We start from the raw sequence: 22,380 nt of genomic DNA, 5'->3' as shown, positions 1-22,380 counted from the left end.
TCGCGCGTTTTTGACCCTATTGGCCTCCCATATTAACGTGTTGTTGACGTGTTAAAATTCGCGCGTTTTTGACCCTATTGGCCTTCCATAGTACACGTTACGTCTAAAGACATTTCTGCCTAAATGGCCTTCCATAACTCTCACCTACATTACAGGCATCTCAAACAAGCCTAATGACACGAGCGCGCAGATCAGCGCTCGTCACCGGCTGGACGTGAAGCTCCGTATGACATCAGAGTATCGCGAGAGCAGTTCGAAAGCGTGGTGTGTTTCAGTATTAGTAGCGCCGTCTGCTGGACAACATGCTGATAAACTGTCAATGAACAGAGGTAGGTCTGCTGTGTATCTATACCTGGTCATTGAGTTGATTACTGATTGATCTCCACTTGTGCTAATTGGGTTAATTATCTGAACCTGCTCCTCCTAAACTTTGTTAAATAAAACGTCATATAATATGCTGTTATAACAGCATATTATACAATCTATTCCATTCTGTTTTAAAATGAATTAATTAATAATCTTAATTTATGCAGTAATTAATCTTACTGCACAAATAATACCACATCTAAATGAAAATACACCATTACAAATGTAACTTCTGTATTGAAAATCTTCAAAGTTTGTAAGCATTAACTGTAACGTTACCAACATTTTCAAAAGTAAAAGCAAAACATATTTCTTAATATTAGCTACTGCATGTGGAATTTTTCTTTAAATATTTCTGTTAGTTTGCGACATTTAGTGGCTTCAGCATCTAAATTTCGCAATTTTTTTCTCTCTCGCTTTCTCATCCCCACCCTTTTCTTTCCGTTTTTTACCCGCGGCCGCGTTATGCATAATGTTTATTTGTTTCTAGCCTCTAACGTCTTTGCTGTTAGTTTCTTCCTCCCGCTTCCTCCTCTTCTTCTTCTTCTTCTTCTTCTTCTTCTCCTTACTTGGCGGCCAACATAGACTGTATAGGCGGCCAAGCAATGCGGCCGCGGCCAGTGCAACTGGCATCCAACTTAAAGGTGCATTGCTGCCACCTACAGTACTGGAGTGTGAAACAGATTAGTGGGTGGAAAAAAACAGGTGATGACTGCGTGCGTGGCGGGCGGGCCCACCGGCCATCCTGGAGTACCGGCCATTCTGTGATTCTCCAGATCACACAGATGGCCAGTCCGCCCCTGACAACATCTCAACAACACCACACAACATCATAACACGAAACCGTCGCGACAGTGCCGAGTGTTGTTACACAAGCACAAGCATTTTGTAAAATAGCTGATTAAGGAACACATACATACCGGGTGATATCGTAAAGTCGCTGGTTGCTAGGTAACCGTACACAGCCCACACTCAGTGTAAATATGGAGAGTTTGGTTCCAAAATGAGACAACAAAATCACGATGTTTATTATGTTAACCTGTTTTATAATTTGTTGAGATACTATGGCTAAGATCAAAACAAATCAACTGCAGTTTGATTGATATTAATTTGAATGCACAATAAAAAAACTCTTAGTTATCTCATTGTGGTCATATATGTTCACTTCATAATGACGATGACAGTAAGCAAGAGAACAAGGTGCTGTAAAAATAGTACTAACAATTACCCTTATTCATAACATTCATGTTTCTGCCTTGAATAAATCACTTTGGATCATATTATATTTTTAACAAGTTCCCATACAAAAAATGACCTGCGATTTCATTGCAATTAAAGTGTAGTAATCATGTTTTTTGGCAGATGGCCTGTTAGTTATATATCACTGCAAATCCTTTAGCTTGTAACGTTGTTCAATATTATATTGTATTGCACAAGTGTACAATAAGGATAAAACATTTCTGGAGGTGCTTGCCTGGCCCACTGTACGCATCTTGTCCTTAGGTCAGGCCATCTATCTTTGCATATGTTGACAGTTTTGAACATGTAAGAACACAGAGTTGTAAAAGTATTGAAACACATCTCTTTATCTCTCTCACACATGCACACGCATGTCCAGATGAAACTCACGGTGAAGAACAGGATCATAAATCAACGTTGCAGTATAATGGCGAGCTGAGTTTGGTGTGGAGAGCGTGACCCCGCTCTGTGTGTCGGGTCAGAAGTCATGCGGAGGTTGCAGGGTCGCGCTCAATGAATGAAGTTTGGGGCTCCACGGGGGTGTCCGTGGACAAAGAGACATGATCTGATATTGAGCTGGACGTGCTTTCCCAGCAAGCTTTGCATATTAAATCAACGCAGGGGTCAGAGGGACACCGGTCACACCAGCTAGAACCTCCTCCACATGAACATGAAGAGCAGCTGCGCCGGACGTCTGGATTCCGTGTTCACTGAGAAGCTGCTTGTGTCTCTTGACAATGTTTGTGCTGTTGTTTGGCTAGCAGGATCACATTGGTAGCCCTGTCCGGACCCACAGCCGGCCTCCTTCTGCATGAATCCATGTGTGTTTCACTGCTTTCTATTTGTACGGCCGCACACAGCAGGTCTGGATCTTCTCTCCTGTCCTTCCTCCTCATGTGGGTCCAGCTCATCGCCGTTGATTCGGATCGTGCTGGTGTCTGTCCGAATGACGTGAACGCAAACTTATGGGTGGACGCTCAGAGCACTTGTGAGAGGGAATGCCAAACACACCAGGTGAACATTAACACATCATCATCTTAGATTGGATAAAAATCATATGAACTGCAATTATTATGATTGGTAGAAGTAGTTAAGAGTTGAGTTAGGGATCTGTGTGTGTGTCTGCATATAAGCTATACACTATTTCACCAACTTTACGCACATAACTTTCTGTCTTTTTTGTGACACTGCAGCTACTGAAGCTCTTGTTTGACACATTAATTTTCCTCGCGTGTAAATCACTTGAGAGGAAAGCTTCTGCCGAATGAAAACATTTGCAGAGGAGCATGCGGATGCAGTTTCATTTGAATAAATATTCATCATAAAAACGTCCTTCAAAAGGAACGTTCTTTCATCATTTATTCTCCCTCGTGTCATGTCAAACCTGTGTGAGTTTTTTTATTCTCCTCTTTGAAGAATGTTGAAAGTCAACACTGAACTCCACTGATGTTCATCTCTTTAACAAACCTTTACTCTTTATGTTAAGTGCGATTATTCAACTAACAGGAACAATGTCTCGCCTGCTTATTATTTGATTTCAGTGACAGTTTTAGCCTCATGTGCCTTTAGTCATTTTATTTTCTCAGTTCATGAAAGTTTGAAATCATTGGTTTTCAGTGGTAGTTTCACTATTCAGTGGTAGTTTTACCATCCAAAGAGGTGGTGGTTTTGTTTGCTGCTGTGCGTCTCTTAAATTCACACCTTAAATGCTGACTGGTTTCTGCTTTCCACACACCCAGGAAGCTGTTCTGTTTCTCACAGTGTGTGTGTGTGTGTTTGTGTTCTCGGTTGTTTTACAGGACTGTGCTGCGCATGAGAAGTGCTGTACTAACGTGTGTGGCCTCCTGAGCTGTGTGGCCGCCCGAGTCTCAGACGGCTCATCTGCCGATGGCCAATCAGGTGGGGGTTTACTCTCGGGGGGTGTGGCCAGCTGTGATGAGTTCATATGCAGCCAGCAGGGGGCGGTGTGTGTTTTGTGGGAGGGAGAGCCGATATGCAAGTGTCTGGATCGTTGCGAGAGAGAACCAAGCTTCACCTGTGCCTCCGACGGGCTCACGTATTTCAACCGCTGCTACTTGGACGCCGAGGCCTGCGCTCAGGGTGTCACCCTTACAGAGGTCACGTGTCGCTATTACCTGTCTGGTCCAAACGGCAGCCCCCTGCCTCAAGACACCACCCCGCATCCGACGCCCACCGAGGCCGGCTCCGAGGCCTTTCCGCCAAGCCTGTACTCCAACCCGCAGCACCTAGTCATTTACCTGGGCGGAACGGCAAGTTTTCACTGCGACGTAATTGGCCACCCGAAACCCGACGTCACCTGGGAGAAGCAGTCTGAGGTTCGTGAAAGAATCGCCATGCGGCCTGATCAGATGTACGGGAATGTGGTCATAACTAACATTGGTCAGCTGGTGGTGTACAACGCCCAGATCTGGGACTCCGGAATATACACCTGCGTAGCACGCAATGTCGCAGGAATGTTGCGGGCAGATTATCCGCTCTCTGTCGTAAAGCGCGACGATGATGATGTGTTTGACAACTCAGAGGTGAGCTTGCCGATGGAGCGGCCGTTTTGGCCAGCCGACTGCCTGGCGGCTGTAGAGAGGGGTGAGTGCGGCGACAAGCGGGTGGACTGGTTCTACGACGCAGTGCAGGGTTCCTGCCACACGTTCACGCACGGAGGCTGCGAGGGTGGCCGCAACCGCTTTGAGACGTACGAGGAGTGCCGTTCGTCATGTCAGCGTGAGGGGCTGAGTGTGTGCTCGCTACCTGCCGTTCAGGGTCCATGCAAGCGCTGGGAAGCACGCTGGACCTACAACAGCCTCACAAGACAGTGCCAGGCTTTTGTCTTCGGCGGTTGCCACGGCAACAGGAATAACTTTCGGACCCGTAAGGAATGCGCAGCCAGCTGTCCGCGGTCAAGTGGCCATCCGTGCAAAAGCTGCCGGACGAGAGGAAAGATAGTGGAAAGTCTGTGCCGTAGCGACTTTGCCATTGTAGGGCAGCTCACTGAACTCATCGAGGAGCTGGACTCGGGAATCGCTCGCTTTCGTCTGGAGCAGGTCTTACGTGACGAGAAGATGGGCCTGCAGCTCTTCAAAACGCAACACCTTGAGGTGATGCTCACGCGCATTGACTGGAGCTGCCCGTGCCCAAACATCACCCGGCACCGGGAACTCCCTCTGCTGGTGATGGGTGAGGTGCAGGAGGGTGTGGCCATGGTTCTTCCCCACAGTTATGTCCGGCCTGTTTCTGATCGCCGACTCAAAAAGATTTATGAGGTGCTGGACAAGAAGACGTGTGAGATGCTGCAAAGATTTCAGGATTGACACCCGACTTGAATATGTTAAGAAGTTACATTTATGCATTTGCCAGACAAAAACCTTTCTTATCAACCTACTTATGTTAATCAACCTACATTTGTGTGTGTGTGTTATGTCTAAGTTACTTGTGGAACTTGTGAATGTGTGTGTAGCGTTTCATACTTCTCTAAGTGTCTGTGTCTTCGTGCGCGCCTGTGAATGTGTGTGTACGTATTGCACAATGTCTAAGTTACAGACAAGTGGAACTTGTGAATGTGTTTGTGTAGTGCGTGTTACTTCTCAATGTGTGTGTGTGTGTGTGTGTGTGTGAGGGCGGGGTGTTATCTGTTTAAGAAGCGTTTTCACACATTTGACAAAATGGAGTCCCCTTTTAAACTCTTCAGTCATTTAACACCCCTCCTGATTTCATTTTTACCGGCTGCTAGTTTCGCCCGCATCAAGTTTAAATCGCTCACACTGGCCTTCAGAACAATAACAGCAAATTTGCCCCTTTACTCACTGCTCCGGGTCTACATCCCCTCCGGTCATTTTCAGTCTGAACATGAACGACGACTGGTTGTTTCATCACAGCGAGGCACCAAATCGCTTGCAGAAACCGTTACTCATTGGGTTCCCTGTGGTGGAAAGAACCGCCGGCCTCCACCCAAACTGCAGCATCCTTCACAACTTTCAGAAAACAGCTCAAAACACACAGCACCTGTTCCGCATTTATCTGACTAATCTATCTAAATATATACATTCTCTCCTTTGCATTGAACCCTCCAGCATGGTCTTGGAAACTAACGGTGCAGTTTAGTGTCATGACAAAATGTTTATATGCTCTCATACTTGTAAATCGCTTTGGATTAAAATCCAAACGAATAATTGTAAATGTAATGTATAAACTTTTCAGACATTGTTTTAACTTCAACTCATTCTACATGTTACAATAACATTACACACCCGTTATATTAGTAGCTGGTTACTTTTATGAATAAAATAACAGAATTCACAAAACACAGCGGATCTCAGTTGTGTTGCAAGCACTGTCACACATATGGCAGAAAAATAATTTCACATATGTTGTTGCAGGTGCGCAATGAATGCATTATGTATAAATGACACACTGATCCTCGGTTAAACTCTTGTGTTGTGTGTTGAGTTATTGAGAACTGCACAAACCATATAGAACCCAACTCTCTTTTAGCAGATTCATAAACACACGCTTCCTGTGATGAGCCGCAGCATCTCTGAGGTCAGGTGTGTGTTCCTGAGGGTTTTTAATCCTTGAACAACACAAAACTAAATGTAATGTGTAATTATTCACACACTGCTGTTGTTTTTAATCCATAACATCTCACACACACTTGCGCATGCGCGCACACACTCATATGTTTCAAACGAATGTGTGAAAGGTGGAGAGGAAATGAGATTACATGCAGGAAGTCTTGAAAACAGTTGAGCAGATCGAGACGCAACATGGACAGACTCATCATTTCTGTGCTCTTTATATACGGTAAGAATTACACATCTGCCTATACAACTGATCAAGAGTGTGTAATGTATCAGTGTGTGTGTATGCTGAAGTTTGGGAACAATTGGTTTTAAGACGATCTGAATCTTAACATTTTAATCTTGAGGACATCCACAAAAATAAATAAATAAAAATTAAGATGAAAAAGTGTTAATAAATAATGTAATATATGAAGAGTTTGGTTCCAAAATGAGATTTTATTATGTCATCGTGTTGTCATTGTGTTTAATTGTGTAAGTCAGCTGTATTTGTTGTTTGAGTTATTGTGGATTAAATCAAAACCAACCAACTGCAGTTTGATTTATATTAATTGGAATTAACAATAAAAAAAAACATGATTTTTAAACCTTGAGTTCTCTTGTTTTGGAAGCAAACGCTTTATATATATATATATATGTGTGTGTGTGTGTGGGGAACAGGGTGGGGTATGTTTAGTGGCTATATGTTGACAGGAACTCTTCTTTCACTCACACACACACACACACACACACGCACGCACGCACGCACGCACGCACACACACACACACACACACACACACACACACACAGTGAAGCAGATGTCAGTTTCTAACCCTAATGTCAGGTCATATTCATCACCATAATGCAGGTCAAACACACACGCCATATGTCTGAGATTGTGTTGTCCTCAGCATCTTTGTGTGTGTGTCAGAGAGGAACAGAGAAAGATGCAGAATTGACACACTGTGTGTTTGTTAGGGTTGTGCTGGTGTTTTAAAGACAGTAAGAGAGTGAAATGTGAATCAGAGCAGGTCATCTGTTGAATGAGGTGCTGCAGTGATGAAAGTCAAGTCATATTTGATCTTAACATCACTCCAGACATGAAGTATAAGCCTCTCATTACTCAAGCGTGTTGAGTTTAGTGCACGTTTTCTCTCATTCTACCAGAAACTTGAAATCCACTCATCACAGCGTATCTCAGCAAAATGCAGAAATGTAATTATTATATGACGCTGCCTTGATTTATACTGCAGAACTTGCTTCCAAGGCTGGTAGTTATTTATGTGGTAAAGTTTTACTTCATGGCATATGTTTACTGTTACTGTTATTGATGTTTGTAGTGTGATAAGTGAAGTTGTACCTAATGTCACCTACGTTTTTAGGGAGACCGCTTTATCAGAAGCAAAGATCCCAGAGTTCACTTGAGGCTATAATACACTACAAGACTTCTGCTTAGATTTTCAGTCTGGATTTGTTACAGAAAGTCTGTGTCTTGATCACTTAGTGTGTTTCTATCTGAAACTTTCAAAAAGTCTGCAAGTGTGTGATGTGTAGTTTAAAAAAATCTGACACAGTAGCGCAATGAAAGTTCCCTGTTAAGAGATCATTTATAAAATGGAAAATGTTTTGTACTGTCTGAACATAACATTTTAAAGTGAATATATTTCTATGTGTCTGGGCTTTCAGTGTTCCTTAAGATTCAACATTTTATGAAACCACGAAAACAGGAAGAGAAAATGAAGAAACGTTGAACTTCTCTTGAGTCTCCCTAAGCTCTCAACTCTTGAAACATAAGCCAATACAATAACTACAAACATTAGAGTGGAATTAAAATACGGTGCAAAGTAAAGGATAAAACTGTAGGTCAGTTCAAAAAAATGGCTGAAATGTAAAAAAAAGAATAAAATCTTTCTCTCTCTGCTGTAGTGTTCAGATGTTCATACACCTTCAACGTGGACGTAGAAACTCCATTGACATATAATGGCTCACAAGACGATTTCTTTGGCTACAGTGTCTATCAATACCATTCTGAAAATACTGGCAAAAGGTGAGACACACACACGCACACACACACATATGCACACACACACACACATATCAAACACACGGACACACACTTATCACACACACATATCACACACAGACACACACAGACACACACTTATCACACGCACGCACCCACGCACGCACTCAGGCACACACACATATGCAGACACACACACACACACACACGCACACACACACATATGCACACACACACATATCACTCACACAGACACACACTTATCACACACACATATCACAAACACGCACACACACACACACACACACACTTATCACACGCACGCACCCACCCACGCACCCACCACACACACACACACACACACACACACACACACACACACACACACACACACACACACACACACACACACACACACACGCACACACACACACATATCACACACACAGACACACAATTATCACACGCACACACACGCACACACACTCATATGCACACATAAACACACACACACACACGGACACACACTTATCACACATACACATAACACACACGCACGCACGCACGCACACACACACACACACACACACACACACATATCACACACACAGACACACACTTATCACACGCACACACACTCATATGCACACATAAACACACACACACACACACACAGACACACACTTATCACACATACACATAACACACACGCACGCACGCACACACACACACACACAGACACACACTTATCACGCGCACGCACACAAACAGACACACACATATCACGCACACACACACACACACACACGGACGCACACAGACACACACATTCACGCACACGCACGCACACAGACACACACACATCACGCACGCACACATACGCAGACACACACATCTCACGCGCACTCACACACACAGACACACAAATATCTCGCACACACACAGACACACACATATCACGCACACACACACACACACGGACGCACACAGACACACACATTCACGCACACGCACGCACACAGACACACACACATCACGCACGCACACATACGCAGACACACACATCTCACGCGCACGCACACACACAGACACACAAATATCTCGCACACACACAGACACACACATATCACGCACACACACAGACACACGCAAGCGCGCAAACGCAGACAGACACACACATATCACGCGCACACACACGCACGCAATGATACATATCACACACACACACACACAGACGGCACGTTGGGGGCATCCACTGGTTAAAACATGTAAATGCAATAGAAAAACTTCTGACATGATTGATTTGATTAGTTTCCAGATCAAGGCCATTTGGGAAATGATAAATGCTCTTTTACTTCACTACTGTCATTTGTTTTAATTTTAACCATATTTTTAAAATACAGAAAGCTACTTTAATGTTTAGATGTATAGACCTTAATGTTAGTTGTTTTTTCTAATGACCACTGCTGTTGGACACAACTTGCTGCTTGTGAAGATTATCTTTGTTGTTGACATAGTACAGTAGACATTTGAATCCTAACTTATAAAAAGAAATAGATTCATGTTATTTAAAATGACACCAAAAAACAGCTTTAGATACTCCACGAAGAAGAGTGGTTTATTATTAACCCTTGAAGGGTAGCTCAGACAGAAACATTATAATTATTAGTAGGCTTTTTAATAGGTCTAATAGCATTGATAATGATAATAATAATAAGAGTGAAGTGTGTGTGCTGATGATGTGTTATGTGAGTCTATAGTGACCAAAGGTAAACTCTGATTGATTCTGCAGCGTCATCGTTGGAGCTCCATTAAACAATTCAACAGGAAAAATGTACACATGTAGCTCAAATCTGTTGGACTGTACAGCACTGCAGACAGGTAAACACACATTTTCATATTTTATTTAAGTCCTCTTGAAAGAAATGATTTACAGGGACATAAATATTATAGATACAGTTAAATACACTTACAAACAATCATGGACCAGTGGCATACAACAAATCTACACAATATTAAAAATACCACTCAGTTGTTAGGGATATACATAGGTAATAGCAGACAGGGGACTGTGCTTTGCTAGCCGTTTCAACAATCTGCTCAGTAGTTGAAACCAGATAGAGAGATAGAATCTAAAAGGAAGATTTTCTAAAAGGAACAAGGTCCTCCCTTAGCACAGTATTCTTCAAAAATGAGTGAGTGGTCAGAAGAGAGGAGGCATACAAGTTTTCCCTGAAGTTTCAATCCAACCCGGTGTTGTTTTTGTTGATATTGGTGTTTGGTATGAACAGGGAGGATCGAGCCAACTCCCTGACATCATTGTTCAGCATGTTCAGAAGATGGGAAATCCACATGCACATCCATTGTCCTGTAATGTTCATTTCATGTCCAAGATAAGAGTATGTCTCATGAAGAAAATATACACATATAGATTTTGTTGCTGCCCTAAACTCAGAATACTCATCCGTTTTTGAACGATACCATCCGATCCCTCCACTCATACCGGAAAGCTCATTTTGTGTCTTTAATCTCCAGACCTGAAAACTTCAGAAAAGAGTCGGTACTGGCCAGCACACTTTAGTTACGCGCTCTTCTCTGGAGGCTATCTGAACATCATCTGTATAGCCCTGTTCTGGGATGGGTGATATCACTACGGAGGGGGGGTTCCCCGTCCGCTCATCCACTTCAACCCCTGTTTGATAGCAATGATAAAGTTAACCGCACTCCAAGGGCAGCCAGTTTTGATCTGGAGAGATGTTGGATGAATGAGCTTATTTCCACAAATGACTGCGCTTCAGGGCCTTCATACACATCTTGTACACACACACACACTGTGACTCGTTTGATTGGTGATGTTTGACAGGTCCAGAGAGCATCAGATCCTTTGATTTGTCGGCTGCGGTGTCGTCCTCTGCTGCCATCAGCATCACTGTAAGTTTACCATCTGAATCTATTGACTGCATTTCATTCATTTTGAAAAACAGCAACACGGCATAAAATAATGTGGGAGAAAGACTGATTTTAATATTCAGCAAAACCTGAAGCTAATCTTTGAGATCTGGTAGTCAGAACAATATTTGTTGACCAGAATGAATATATTGACATTTATAGGAGAAAAGAGGTGCAATCTCAGTGTCATACATAGAATTCCTCAGTGTTAGATTGTTATGATCCTTTGTGTATGTCTGCTGTTCATAAACTCTTCTTCTTGAATTCACTTTGTGATATCATTGGAAATGTTTTGGCAGAGTTGCAGTCCATTTCATGCACTTGAATGTGATGGAAACTCGTATCTAAATGGCATCTGCTTCCAGTACAACCGCAGTTTGGAGATGGTCTCTAACTTCACCACAGGGTTTCAAGGTCTGATCCATTTGTTGCACATCCAGTTTTGAAGAAATGATAAGCTTGTGTTGCTGCGGGCTCCCGGTGGTCAGAAAAGCCATCGGGTCACTTTAAGTAATATCGTTGTTGTAAGGATGGTTATTTAGGGTGCATTGTGGTTTAGTTCAAGCTATAATACACTAAGTTTGCCTTTTTGCTGATATGGCACCTTGAGTCACCGCTGGGCGCCAGAGAACAGAGCTTTGTCTCGCCCGAAATAATTTTGCATCTTTCTACAGAATGCACAAAGGGAGAAGTCAACCTAGTGTTTTTGTTTGATGGGTCTGAAAGTATGAAACCAGAAGAGTTTTCATTAAACAAAGAGTTCATAATGAACATCATAGGAAAACTTTCAAACTCCTCCATCAAGGTAAAAGCATCTGTGAATTATTCTTCATGTTTAGCTGCTAATATTTGTAATGTCAAATGTAAATGTTATGAAAAATCCTAATATTCTAAATATGGGTGTTTTTGTTTTTCTGTGCGTCAGTTTGCTGCGGTCCAGTTTTCAAAACACTTCAAAACCGTGTTTGACTTCAATGACTATGAGAAGGGTTTAGCTCAAGAGAAACTCTTGAAAGAGCAGCACATGAAAAAACTCACAAACACATACGGTGCAATAAAATTTACTCTGTGAGTGACGTGTTTTTCATTGATTTTACAGCATTACTGTTTCATAGGACACAGAAAACAGGAAAAATGAATTGGACCAGTGCTCATTAGATCGAACATTTGTGTATGTGGATGTACAGAAGGAATCTGCCTTGAGAGCGTCATGATGAAGAATCTTGATGTTTTGCTTCCGCAGAGACAAACTATTGAATAATGTGTCCTCTGGAGCCAACCCCAACGCCACAAAAGCCCTGGTGATAATAACTGATGGAGACCCCACTGATTATGAGGTTGATAATGTCATGAATAAAAGTGATGAGCAAAAAATCCTACGTTACATCATTGGGGTGAGTTTTTGTCAAAAGATGTACTCTCCAAATGCACAATCGTCAATCAGAGTTAGTCCAAAGAAAACAGTTGAAACATTTACATTTATTCATTTGGCAGATGCTTTTATCCAAAGCGACTTACAAGTAGTTTTATACAGTGTCACATTACTGCAGAGCAATCAGGGGTAAGATGTCTTGCTCAAGGGCCCTTCAGTCATGACCTGCTGGCACTGAGATTAGAACCGTCAACCTTCTGATCACAAGCCCAACGCTCTAACACACACAGAAAATGTATTTCTGTAGCACTAGCTTTCCTGTAGTTTGAGCGTGGCTCAAGTGATGCCAAGGTTGTGGGTTGGATACCTGGGATGGCACTTACCTTAGATACAAATTTAATAGTAGGCAATGTGCAACGCTTTGAATAAAGGTTTCTGGCACATGTGAAAACAGTTTTACAGCTTTACAATAAATCCATATGAATACAGATACAGAATACATGATGTTGCTGAAAGTGTGAGTGTTGTGTGTTGTCAGGTGGGGACCGTTAGCTTGGCTAACCTGTACACACTGGCTTCAGAACCCAAACGTAACAACACGTTCCCCATTGATCAGTACTCTGAACTGAATGGTCTCCTTGACAACCTGCAGAAAAAGATCTACAATATAGAAGGTAAAATGTTCAAGTAGTTGAAGAAAACGGACCGTACGTTTAGAAATGAACGTGAGCAGAAATGGTCTGTCTCTCTCTCTGCGTTTTTCAGGCTCAAAGGAGGCTCATGGCAGAGACAGACAGAACGAGTTATCTCAGAGTGGATTCAGTGTTGTCTACCACACTGACGTAAGACATCTAGAATATTTTCTCTTGATACTGCAGACGAGACAAGAGCTGGCAGATGATTGATTCGTTTGTTTCAGGACTCTGTGGTTGTGGGTTCGGTGGGCTCTAATGACTGGCGTGGAGTTCTGTATGAAGTGAGAGGACTTGCATTCACTGAGATTAAAGATCCAGCTGTCAACAAAGACTCATACATGGGTGTGTGTGCGTGAGTGCATGTGTGTGCTGTGAGGAGTTTCTGCTTGTTTGGTTGATTGATGGAGATGATGGTTGTTCAGGTTACTCTTCTGTGATCGGACGGAGAGGAGGCGTCTCTCTGCTGTTCTCTGGAGCGCCGCGAGCTGAACACACGGGTCAGGTGACTCTCTTCGTCCAGACCGGAGACGCATGGAGTGTAAATAGAAGCATCGCAGGAGATCAGGTGACACAACACACCTCAACCTGAGATGTTGTTCATGTCAGTGTGCATTGTTTTCACTCATCTTCTTTGAATGGGATGTTATATTGGCACTGTGTTGGTTCTTGACTTCAGATCGGCTCGTATTTTGGAGCGTCTCTCGGCCTGTTGGACGTGGACTCTGATGGAGAATCAGATTTTCTTCTGGTCGGGGCTCCGTTATATCACCGGTGTCGGCCGCGGACAGAAGGGAGGCTGTACGTCTACTCTTTATCACAGGTTGTATAAACCCACTCTCCTGATATGATCATCGCATCAACAGCTTCATGCTCATCTCTTTCTCTCTTTGTAGTCGTTTGAGAAGATGCTGACTTTGTGCGAATCAAACGCGGGCAGGTTTGCTGCGTCTTTGGCGTCACTAAAGGACCTGAATGGAGACGGGCTGTCAGATGTGGCTGTCGGAGCGCCGCTTGAAGATGACGGGACAGGAGTGGTCTACATCTACCTCGGCCATAAGACAAACGGCATAAACACTAAAACTAGTCCTCAGGTAAAGACCACCATTCACTGTTACTGTTGTGTCGTGACGAAGCCTAACTGTAAAGATGCTGAAAGTCAATGCAAGGTCTCCACTATGAAGGAAACGTTTGTTTGTTTGTTTGTTCAGCGGATCTCAGGGCGAAGCGTTCTGCCAGGCCTGCAGCAGTTTGGAGTTTCTGTTGTGGGTCAGATGGACATGAATGATGATAATCTCACAGATGTTTTGATAGGAGCACATGGAGGGATCGCTCTGCTCAAGTACGACATTTCACAACGCTTACAATCTCTCAAAAGCTTCCGGTTGGAAATTCAGCTCTATGTGAACGATGTGGCCATCACTATTTTTAAAAACATGAAATAGTACAGCCATCCTCGTGTCCTCGTTCCTGATGTATATGCCTTTTTTTCTTCAGTAGAAAACAAGCAAATCATTTTATATCAAAATATCGTCATGGTATCTGTGGTTTCCTATTTAGAAAGGAGTCAAGTCAACTTTATTTATATAGCAATATAAGCAAAACATATAAGGTTAAACAACTCAAAACAAAAAAAGTGAAAACACAGAAGACAAAGATTCAGCCACACACACAACACGCACAAACACACACACTACTGCGCCCATAGACAGACACACACACACACTCACACACAGCGGCTACACCTAGAACTACACACCAAAGATAAGGAGATGCAAACATAGGTCAAATAGACTTTAAATTCCTATATGCAGTGTTAATTAAATAAAATGTAAAAATCCAAGCAATAGCACAATTAGTTCATCTATCTGTCAAGTATTGAAATGTTTTGACTCTTTCTTGTGTTGTCAGAGCTCGGCCTGTGATGTCTGTATCTCCACAACTCACTTTCAGTCCCAAAGAAATCAGCATACACAACTTTACCTGTTTAGGTGGCACTGGTGTTTTTTTTTGAGGCGTTCACCCTCACTGCATGTTTCAGTGTGTCCGAGAAGACCAACAGCAAAGGTAAAATCACTCATTTTAAATCATGTCATCATCATGTGAGGATGAAAGTCTGATCTCTCGCGTCTCTCAGGACCACTTGACAAGAATCTGAATATCACACTCAACATTAATCTGGATGTGCTGAGAGAAATGAATCGAGGGTTTTTCAAAGTGTCCAATTTAAAGTCCAGGAGTCAGCAGATGTCTATCTCGCTGCTTTCTAAATCCTTCTGTTCCAACTTCCCAGTCTTCATGCCGGTATGTGTCGTCTGTATATCACAGCTTTTAACACTATCGTGCTTTCACTACAGCTGAGCGTTGTGTTGTTTTCAGCAATGTGTTTCTGATACGGCGTCTCCTCTGAAGATCGGACTGAATTTCTCACAGACTGGAAACACTTTTGCTCTTCTTGACGTTCACAGCAGGACAGAAGAGTTTGTTGAGGTGAGCAGGCCGAAGACACAACATCAACACCTCTGCGTGTAGTTTTTGTTATTAATCTTTCTGACAGGAAGATTTTGTATGTAATTAGGTGCCTTTTGAAAAGAGCTGTAATTCAAACAACAGCTGTGTGGCCGACCTCAGACTGGACTTCAGTTTTGTGTGAGAAATAACTTGATATGATTGTAATGTGTAAGAATAGTGTTGTATATTGGTTGTTTTGAAATGTGTGTGTTTGTTTGTGTATCTGCAGTAATGAGACATTACTGTTGGTGAATCAAGCTCATTTAACAGTTCTAATAACATTGAAAAATGCAGCAGATGACTCATATAACACCAGTATAGTCATGCATTATCCAGAAGGCCTCTCTTTCGCTAAACTTGATACTGTTAAGGTACTGCTATCCACATGCCTTCTCAATTTTGTCTTCATTTATAAGAATTCTCTATTTAAAGTAAATGTGTGTGTTGAACAAACAGTCCAGCCGAACCAGCAGCAGGTGTGGTGATCGAGACAGTGATGCTACGAACAGAACCACCTGCAGTATCAGTCTACCAGTGTACCGAAGTGGCACTACGGTAAACATGATTTATTTCAACACTTAACTGTAACACCACACCGTAACTTCATATGAAACATCACTGTAACACCACATCATAACTCCATATGAAACATCACTGTAACACCACACCACAACTCCATATGAAACATCACTGTAACACCACACCACAACTCCATATGAAACATCACTGTAACACCACACCACAACTCCATATGAAACATCACTGTAACACCACACCACAACTCCATATGAAACATCACTGTAACACCACATCGCAACTCCATATGAAACATCACTGTAACACCACACCGCAACTCCATATGAAACATCACTGTAACACCACACCGCAACTCTGTTTGAAACATCACTGTAACACCACACCACAACTCCATATGAAACATCAGTGTAACACCACATCACAACTCCATATGAAACATCACTGTAACACCACACCACAACTCCATATGAAACATCACTGTAACACCACATCATAACTCCGTATGAAACATCACTGTAACACCACACAGCAACTCTGTTTGAAACATCACTGTAACACCACATCATAACTCCATATGAAACATCACTGTAACACCACATCATAACTCCATATGAAACATCAGTGTAACACCACATCATAACTCCATATGAAACATCACTGTAACACCACATCATAACTCCATATGAAACATCAGTGTAACACCACATCATAACTCCATATGAAACATCACTGTAACACCACATCATAACTCCATATGAAACATCAGTGTAACACCACATCATAACTCCATATGAAACATCACTGTAACACCACATCATAACTCCATATGAAACATCAGTGTAACACCACATCATAACTCCATATGAAACATCACTGTAACACCACACCACAACTCCATATGAAACATCACTGTAACACCACACCACAACTCCATATGAAACATTACTGTAACACCACATCATAACTCCATATGAAACATCACTGTAACACCACATCACAACTCCATATGAAACATCACTGTAACACCACACCACAACTCCATATGAAACATCACTGTAACACCACACCACAACTCCATATGAAACATCAGTGTAACACCACACCACAACTCCATATGAAACATCACTGTAACACCACACCACAACTCCATATGAAACATCACTGTAACACCACACCACAACTCCATATGAAACATCACTGTAACACCACATCACAACTCCATATGAAACATCACTGTAACACCACACCGCAACTCCATATGAAACATCACTGTAACACCACACAGCAACTCTGTTTGAAACATCACTGTAACACCACACCACAACTCCATATGAAACATCAGTGTAACACCACATCACAACTCCATATGAAACATCACTGTAACACCACACCACAACTCCATATGAAACATCACTGTAACACCACATCATAACTCCGTATGAAACATCACTGTAACACCACACCACAACTCCATATGAAACATCAGTGTAACACCACATCACAACTCCATATGAAACATCACTGTAACACCACACCACAACTCCATATGAAACATCACTGTAACACCACATCATAACTCCATTTGAAACATCACTGTAACACCACACCACAACTCCATATGAAACATCAGTGTAACACCACATCACAACTCCATATGAAACATCACTGTAACACCACACCACAACTCCATATGAAACATCACTGTAACACCACATCATAACTCTGTTTGAAACATCACTGTAACACCACATCATAACTCCATATGAAACATCAGTGTAACACCACATCATAACTCCATATGAAACATCAGTGTAACACCACATCATAACTCCATATGAAACATCAGTGTAACACCACATCATAACTCCATATGAAACATCACTGTAACACCACATCATAACTCCATATGAAACATCAGTGTAACACCACACCATAACTCCATATGAAACATCACTGTAACACCACATCATAACTCCATATGAAACATCACTGTAACACCACATCATAACTCCATATGAAACATCAGTGTAACACCACATCACAACTCCATATGAAACATCACTGTAACACCACATCATAACTCCATATGAAACATCAGTGTAACACCACACCATAACTCCATATGAAACATCACTGTAACACCACATCATAACTCCATATGAAACATCAGTGTAACACCACACCATAACTCCATATGAAACATCACTGTAACACCACACAGCAACTCTCTTTGAAACATCACTGTAACACAACACTGGAACATTACACCAGATGACACTTAACTGTGACACAACAACACTGTAACATTATTCATTACTCCAAGAGAACTTTAATTTAAGCTAAATATGCTGCTATGGTTTTGTAGACTGTGTTTCTGGGAATGTTCCGTGTGACCAAGTTGGACTATGATTGGCCAAATATGATCGACATGATAATCACTGCCAACAGGTAAACATCATGAAATGTGATAATGTGAATTATTGGGTTTATGAAGTGTACTTATGTGATTGTATGGGGATTATTAAATGTTAATATTCGTATTAGTAGGATGTGCTGTATTGGAATTATGAAGCGCTTTAATGTGTTTTAGTGGGATTATGATGTGCATTGTGGGGATTATGAAGCGCTTTTATGTGATTTAATGGGATTATTACATTTATAATTATGCATTTGGTAGACTTTTTTATCCAATGCAATTTACATTGCATTGTATTATACATTTGTTTCGAGTGTTGTGTGAATTGTCAGGTAAATTCTGCATATGTTTTGCACAGTGATAACAATGGTAACACCACTGATGCCACAGTGAAGAGGAGCGTGGCGGTTCTTTTTGCTGTTGAACTGGCTATCAGTCTGTGAGTAAGGTTTTTTATCATGAACTTCACAATCTGATCTCTCAAGAAACTCCCTCAAACTCATAATGATTATCAAAAATATTGTCTGTGTTCGTCACAGAACATTTGATTTCTGTCTCTGTTTGTTTCTTTGTCTCAAGTGGTTTTTGTGTTCCTCTCATGTCACTTTCACTTCTAAGAACTTTATAGAACGTTTAAAGACGGTGGAGTTTCATCTGTTTTAACAAAGCGAACAGCTGTGAACAAATATGGAGTCACTTGACAATTACTTCTGTTTTACCGTTTGTCAGAGTGGGTGAAGATTCTGTGACATTTCTGAATTTCTCTCTGGAGGATAGTAAACCCAAACCTCTTACCATCGTCTACAAGGTCAGACTGTTAATAAACTGTAGAGATGTTTTCTTGTCATGCTATCATTGCATTCTAAATCACTCATTAAACGTGCAGATTCTGATGCTATGAGCCCAAATCAAGTTTCTGTTTGTAAACAGGTGGAAAATCGTGGCGATAAAGCTGTTCCAGTATCAGTGACACTCGTAATGGCCTGTGAAACAACACATTTGAAGATCACACCTCAGAACTTCAGCATGCTGCAGGTCTTCAGTCTGTCTCTCTGTGAGTTTACTCTGTTTATAGGTGTTACAGTCATGTTATGTTGACCATGTGCTGTTCTTCTCTCAAGAATGGAGTGCAGTGCACGAAACAGGTGAGTGACCGTATCATTCTCATACTAGTCATGACTCATCCTGTTAGTCCGGCAACACAATCCATATTTTTATTTGTAAATTCATGTCAGAAATGTTAGCACAGATAGAAAAGTTTAGTACAGCGAAACAGTGCAACAGTCCACACTCAAGGTTGTTGTGTGAACACTCGATTTACCGTTGATTTATTCAACACAATCAATGTAGTGGCTTTTAATGGACACATTTAGTAACATTGCAGAAACTCTTCTTCATGACGTTGTTTTCCGAGCCTTTGGATGGAGTGACAGGTCTTTCCGATGAGCATTCGTTTCTTGAAATGGTTTAAATGAACACAGTGTTTATCGGGTCAGTCATTTAGGAGTGGAGTAGATGGCATCTGTCTTTTTTCAGACTCTTGGCATGTATGGATAGGACTGTTGCGAAGGCAGGATTAGAACTGCTTGTAACTGACCAACAAAAACACTGAAGGCTGTTGTCCCTGAACATGGCATGGCTTAGTATAGATTGTCTATCAAAAGTGTATTGGCTTTATCCTGATGATTTTACAGGATGATGGTTACTGTGGGAGGTTTCAGTGTAATGAATTCCATCTGCAGAAGTTTGAAGCCATTCAGTTTAAACTGACAGCAGAAGTTCTTCTACACAACATGAACGAGTTCAAGTCGGTGAGTGATGGACACTGTGCAGGATTCATGCGCTCAAACACGACACACATGTGAAATACGAATGTGCTTCATGTCAACAATCATTCTTAAAATAATTCAATAACTCTTATTTACGTATTAACCAATGCAACTAAAGACACAACCCTCATATCACTTTTAGATGGTGAAACAACACAGGATTATTCAATGGCTGAGAACATTGAAATAAAAACAGTGTTCATCTAAAGCAAGAAAGCTGATGGCAAAGCTTCTAATAAGTGCAATTAGACAAAGCAACAGTCACGTTCAGTTTCTCAACTTCTTTCTTCTGTCTTGGTGTTGTTTAGTAAACCTTTGTTTGTTGTGCTGTAGAAATATTCCTTCCATGAGTTCAGTACGGATTTTTTGTTGGACATCACCGTAAATCTGGACTACAACAGAAGCCGCTACAACCAGACGACAAGTGGCTTAAAGGTGATAAAGGCAGATCTGAGATCAGTCAGGCAACCACACAGCTGATGTGTAGTGCGTCTTCTTTAATCAACATCAGAGCTGTATAAACGTGTTTTTCATTCACAAATTTGTCTTATATTATACATAATATTTATACACAAATGAGCATGTTTAAGTAACAATGAGACATTTTCTCTTCTCTCTGCAGCACGACCCTCATAAATCTCAGGTACTCACCATTTCTTTCTTTAGTAATTCATGAAGATTTTAAAAGATGATCAATATGGTCATCACATGGGTCGGTCGTTGCTGTGCCAGCGCAGGTGTGACGTCTTGACGTAAGCTTTCCCACAGCCGAGGCAGGTGCTTGCGTTTGCCGCTCTTACCACTGTATCTCAGTGTTAAGAGCATTGCGTTGACAACGCACGGTTGTGTGTTGGATCTCAGGGGATTGCAGATATCTATGTATAAATGTATAGGATAATGCAATGCGAATCACTTTGGATAAAAGCGTCTGCCAAATGCCTAAATGTAAATGTAAATCAAGAGCTGTTTTTAGCTTCATTTTTATGATGTATATTTTTCATAAACAACTTTCTTAACTTCTTTGCATGTATTTGTCAGTTGTTGTTGTGATAAAGAACTTTCTCTGTGTTTCACTCAGACTACCGTGAGGGTGGAGTTTGTCATTCCGCCCAATCGATTGCTGATCGTTTGCACAGGTGCTGTGGGCGGATTGATCTTAATTATCATCATACTAGTTTTACTGCTGAAGGTGAGAACCAATCAGAAATCACAATGTCATCAATCGGGGACCAATCATCTCACACATCTGTTTTTATGTGTCTGTGTGTAGTGTGGTTTCTTTAAACGAAACCGTCCCGACGAGTTTGAAGCACATGAAAACAGCACACTTGAGGATGATCCTCTCATGAATGTCAGCACTAAGGAAAACGGTGCAATGGAGACCAGCGGCGGAGAGATGAAGGCCAGTGATGGAGGTGAAAGTGCGATTGAAAATGGTGTGAAAGAGACGAGCTTAACTTCTGAAGGGCCAAAAGCAGAGGAGCCATAAAATGAGCATCAACAAAATAAAAGAAATGATGTTTTACAGATTCAGTATGATTTATTTCAGTGTTGAGTTTTACAGTATTCAATGTATTCGGCTGAAGCATTTGCTTAGTATGTTTAGCTTCAGTGTTTGTATATTTTGAGGTTTATGTCATGCATTGTGTGTTCTAATAGATTGTTTTCATATATATATTTCTGCTCCTGGAGGTTTAAGGCTGTTGTTCATATAGGTTTGTATTGAGACTTTGTTGGGCACAATAAGCGTCTGTCGCAGGAGCATCTGCTGAGGTCATTGAGTGCGGTTTACACGCCGCAGTCTTATTTAGTGCACTAATGAAGGGGACAGTCTGAAAAAATGACTCATTCAATCCCATGATGCAGTGCAATAA

At 41.6% G+C, this 22,380-nt stretch overlaps 2 protein-coding genes across 2 annotated transcripts; both read left to right on the top strand.

Annotated features, from left to right (window-relative positions):
• Positions 1-2,275: 2,275 nt before the first annotated feature.
• wfikkn1 (WAP, follistatin/kazal, immunoglobulin, kunitz and netrin domain containing 1) lies at positions 2,276-4,931 on the top strand (the record flags this gene model as incomplete). Its single annotated transcript, XM_079462759.1, has 3 exons — positions 2,276-2,344; positions 2,512-2,619; positions 3,405-4,931. The coding sequence occupies 3 exons, from the start codon at positions 2,276-2,278 to the stop codon at positions 4,929-4,931; spliced, it is 1,704 nt and encodes a 567-aa protein (XP_079318885.1).
• A 1,364-nt stretch (positions 4,932-6,295) lies between these two features.
• On the top strand, positions 6,296-22,033 carry LOC306897766 (integrin alpha-L). Its single transcript, XM_079462757.1, has 31 exons — positions 6,296-6,420; positions 8,104-8,224; positions 9,993-10,081; positions 11,064-11,131; positions 11,449-11,563; positions 11,824-11,954; positions 12,075-12,217; positions 12,393-12,543; positions 13,060-13,195; positions 13,287-13,363; positions 13,441-13,558; positions 13,639-13,781; positions 13,893-14,036; positions 14,110-14,307; positions 14,425-14,555; positions 15,125-15,213; positions 15,351-15,517; positions 15,593-15,703; positions 15,792-15,862; positions 15,954-16,095; positions 16,181-16,279; positions 18,627-18,709; positions 19,036-19,116; positions 19,407-19,485; positions 19,608-19,712; positions 19,799-19,822; positions 20,372-20,488; positions 20,840-20,941; positions 21,129-21,149; positions 21,585-21,695; positions 21,777-22,033. The coding sequence occupies exons 1-31, from the start codon at positions 6,384-6,386 to the stop codon at positions 21,993-21,995; spliced, it is 3,423 nt and encodes a 1,140-aa protein (XP_079318883.1). The 5' UTR covers positions 6,296-6,383; the 3' UTR covers positions 21,996-22,033.
• The last annotated feature ends 347 nt before the right edge of the window (positions 22,034-22,380 follow it).

The sequence above is a fragment of the Barbatula barbatula genome (genome assembly GCF_947034865.1).
Source record: "Barbatula barbatula genome assembly, chromosome: 8".
Taxonomy (NCBI): domain Eukaryota; kingdom Metazoa; phylum Chordata; class Actinopteri; order Cypriniformes; family Nemacheilidae; genus Barbatula; species Barbatula barbatula.
The sequence above is the reverse complement of the archived record's forward strand: the minus strand, read 5'-3'. Positions and strand labels throughout refer to the sequence as shown.

Excerpts from the sequence above, each read along its gene's own strand:
- LOC306897766 (XM_079462757.1), top strand. The coding sequence starts at position 6,384 with ATGGACAGACTCATCATTTCTGTGCTCTTTATATACG. Across the intron at positions 13,782-13,892 it reads GAAGCATCGCAGGAGATCAG|ATCGGCTCGTATTTTGGAGC; the intron begins GTGACACAACAC and ends TCTTGACTTCAG. Across the intron at positions 16,096-16,180 it reads CTAAACTTGATACTGTTAAG|TCCAGCCGAACCAGCAGCAG; the intron begins GTACTGCTATCC and ends TTGAACAAACAG.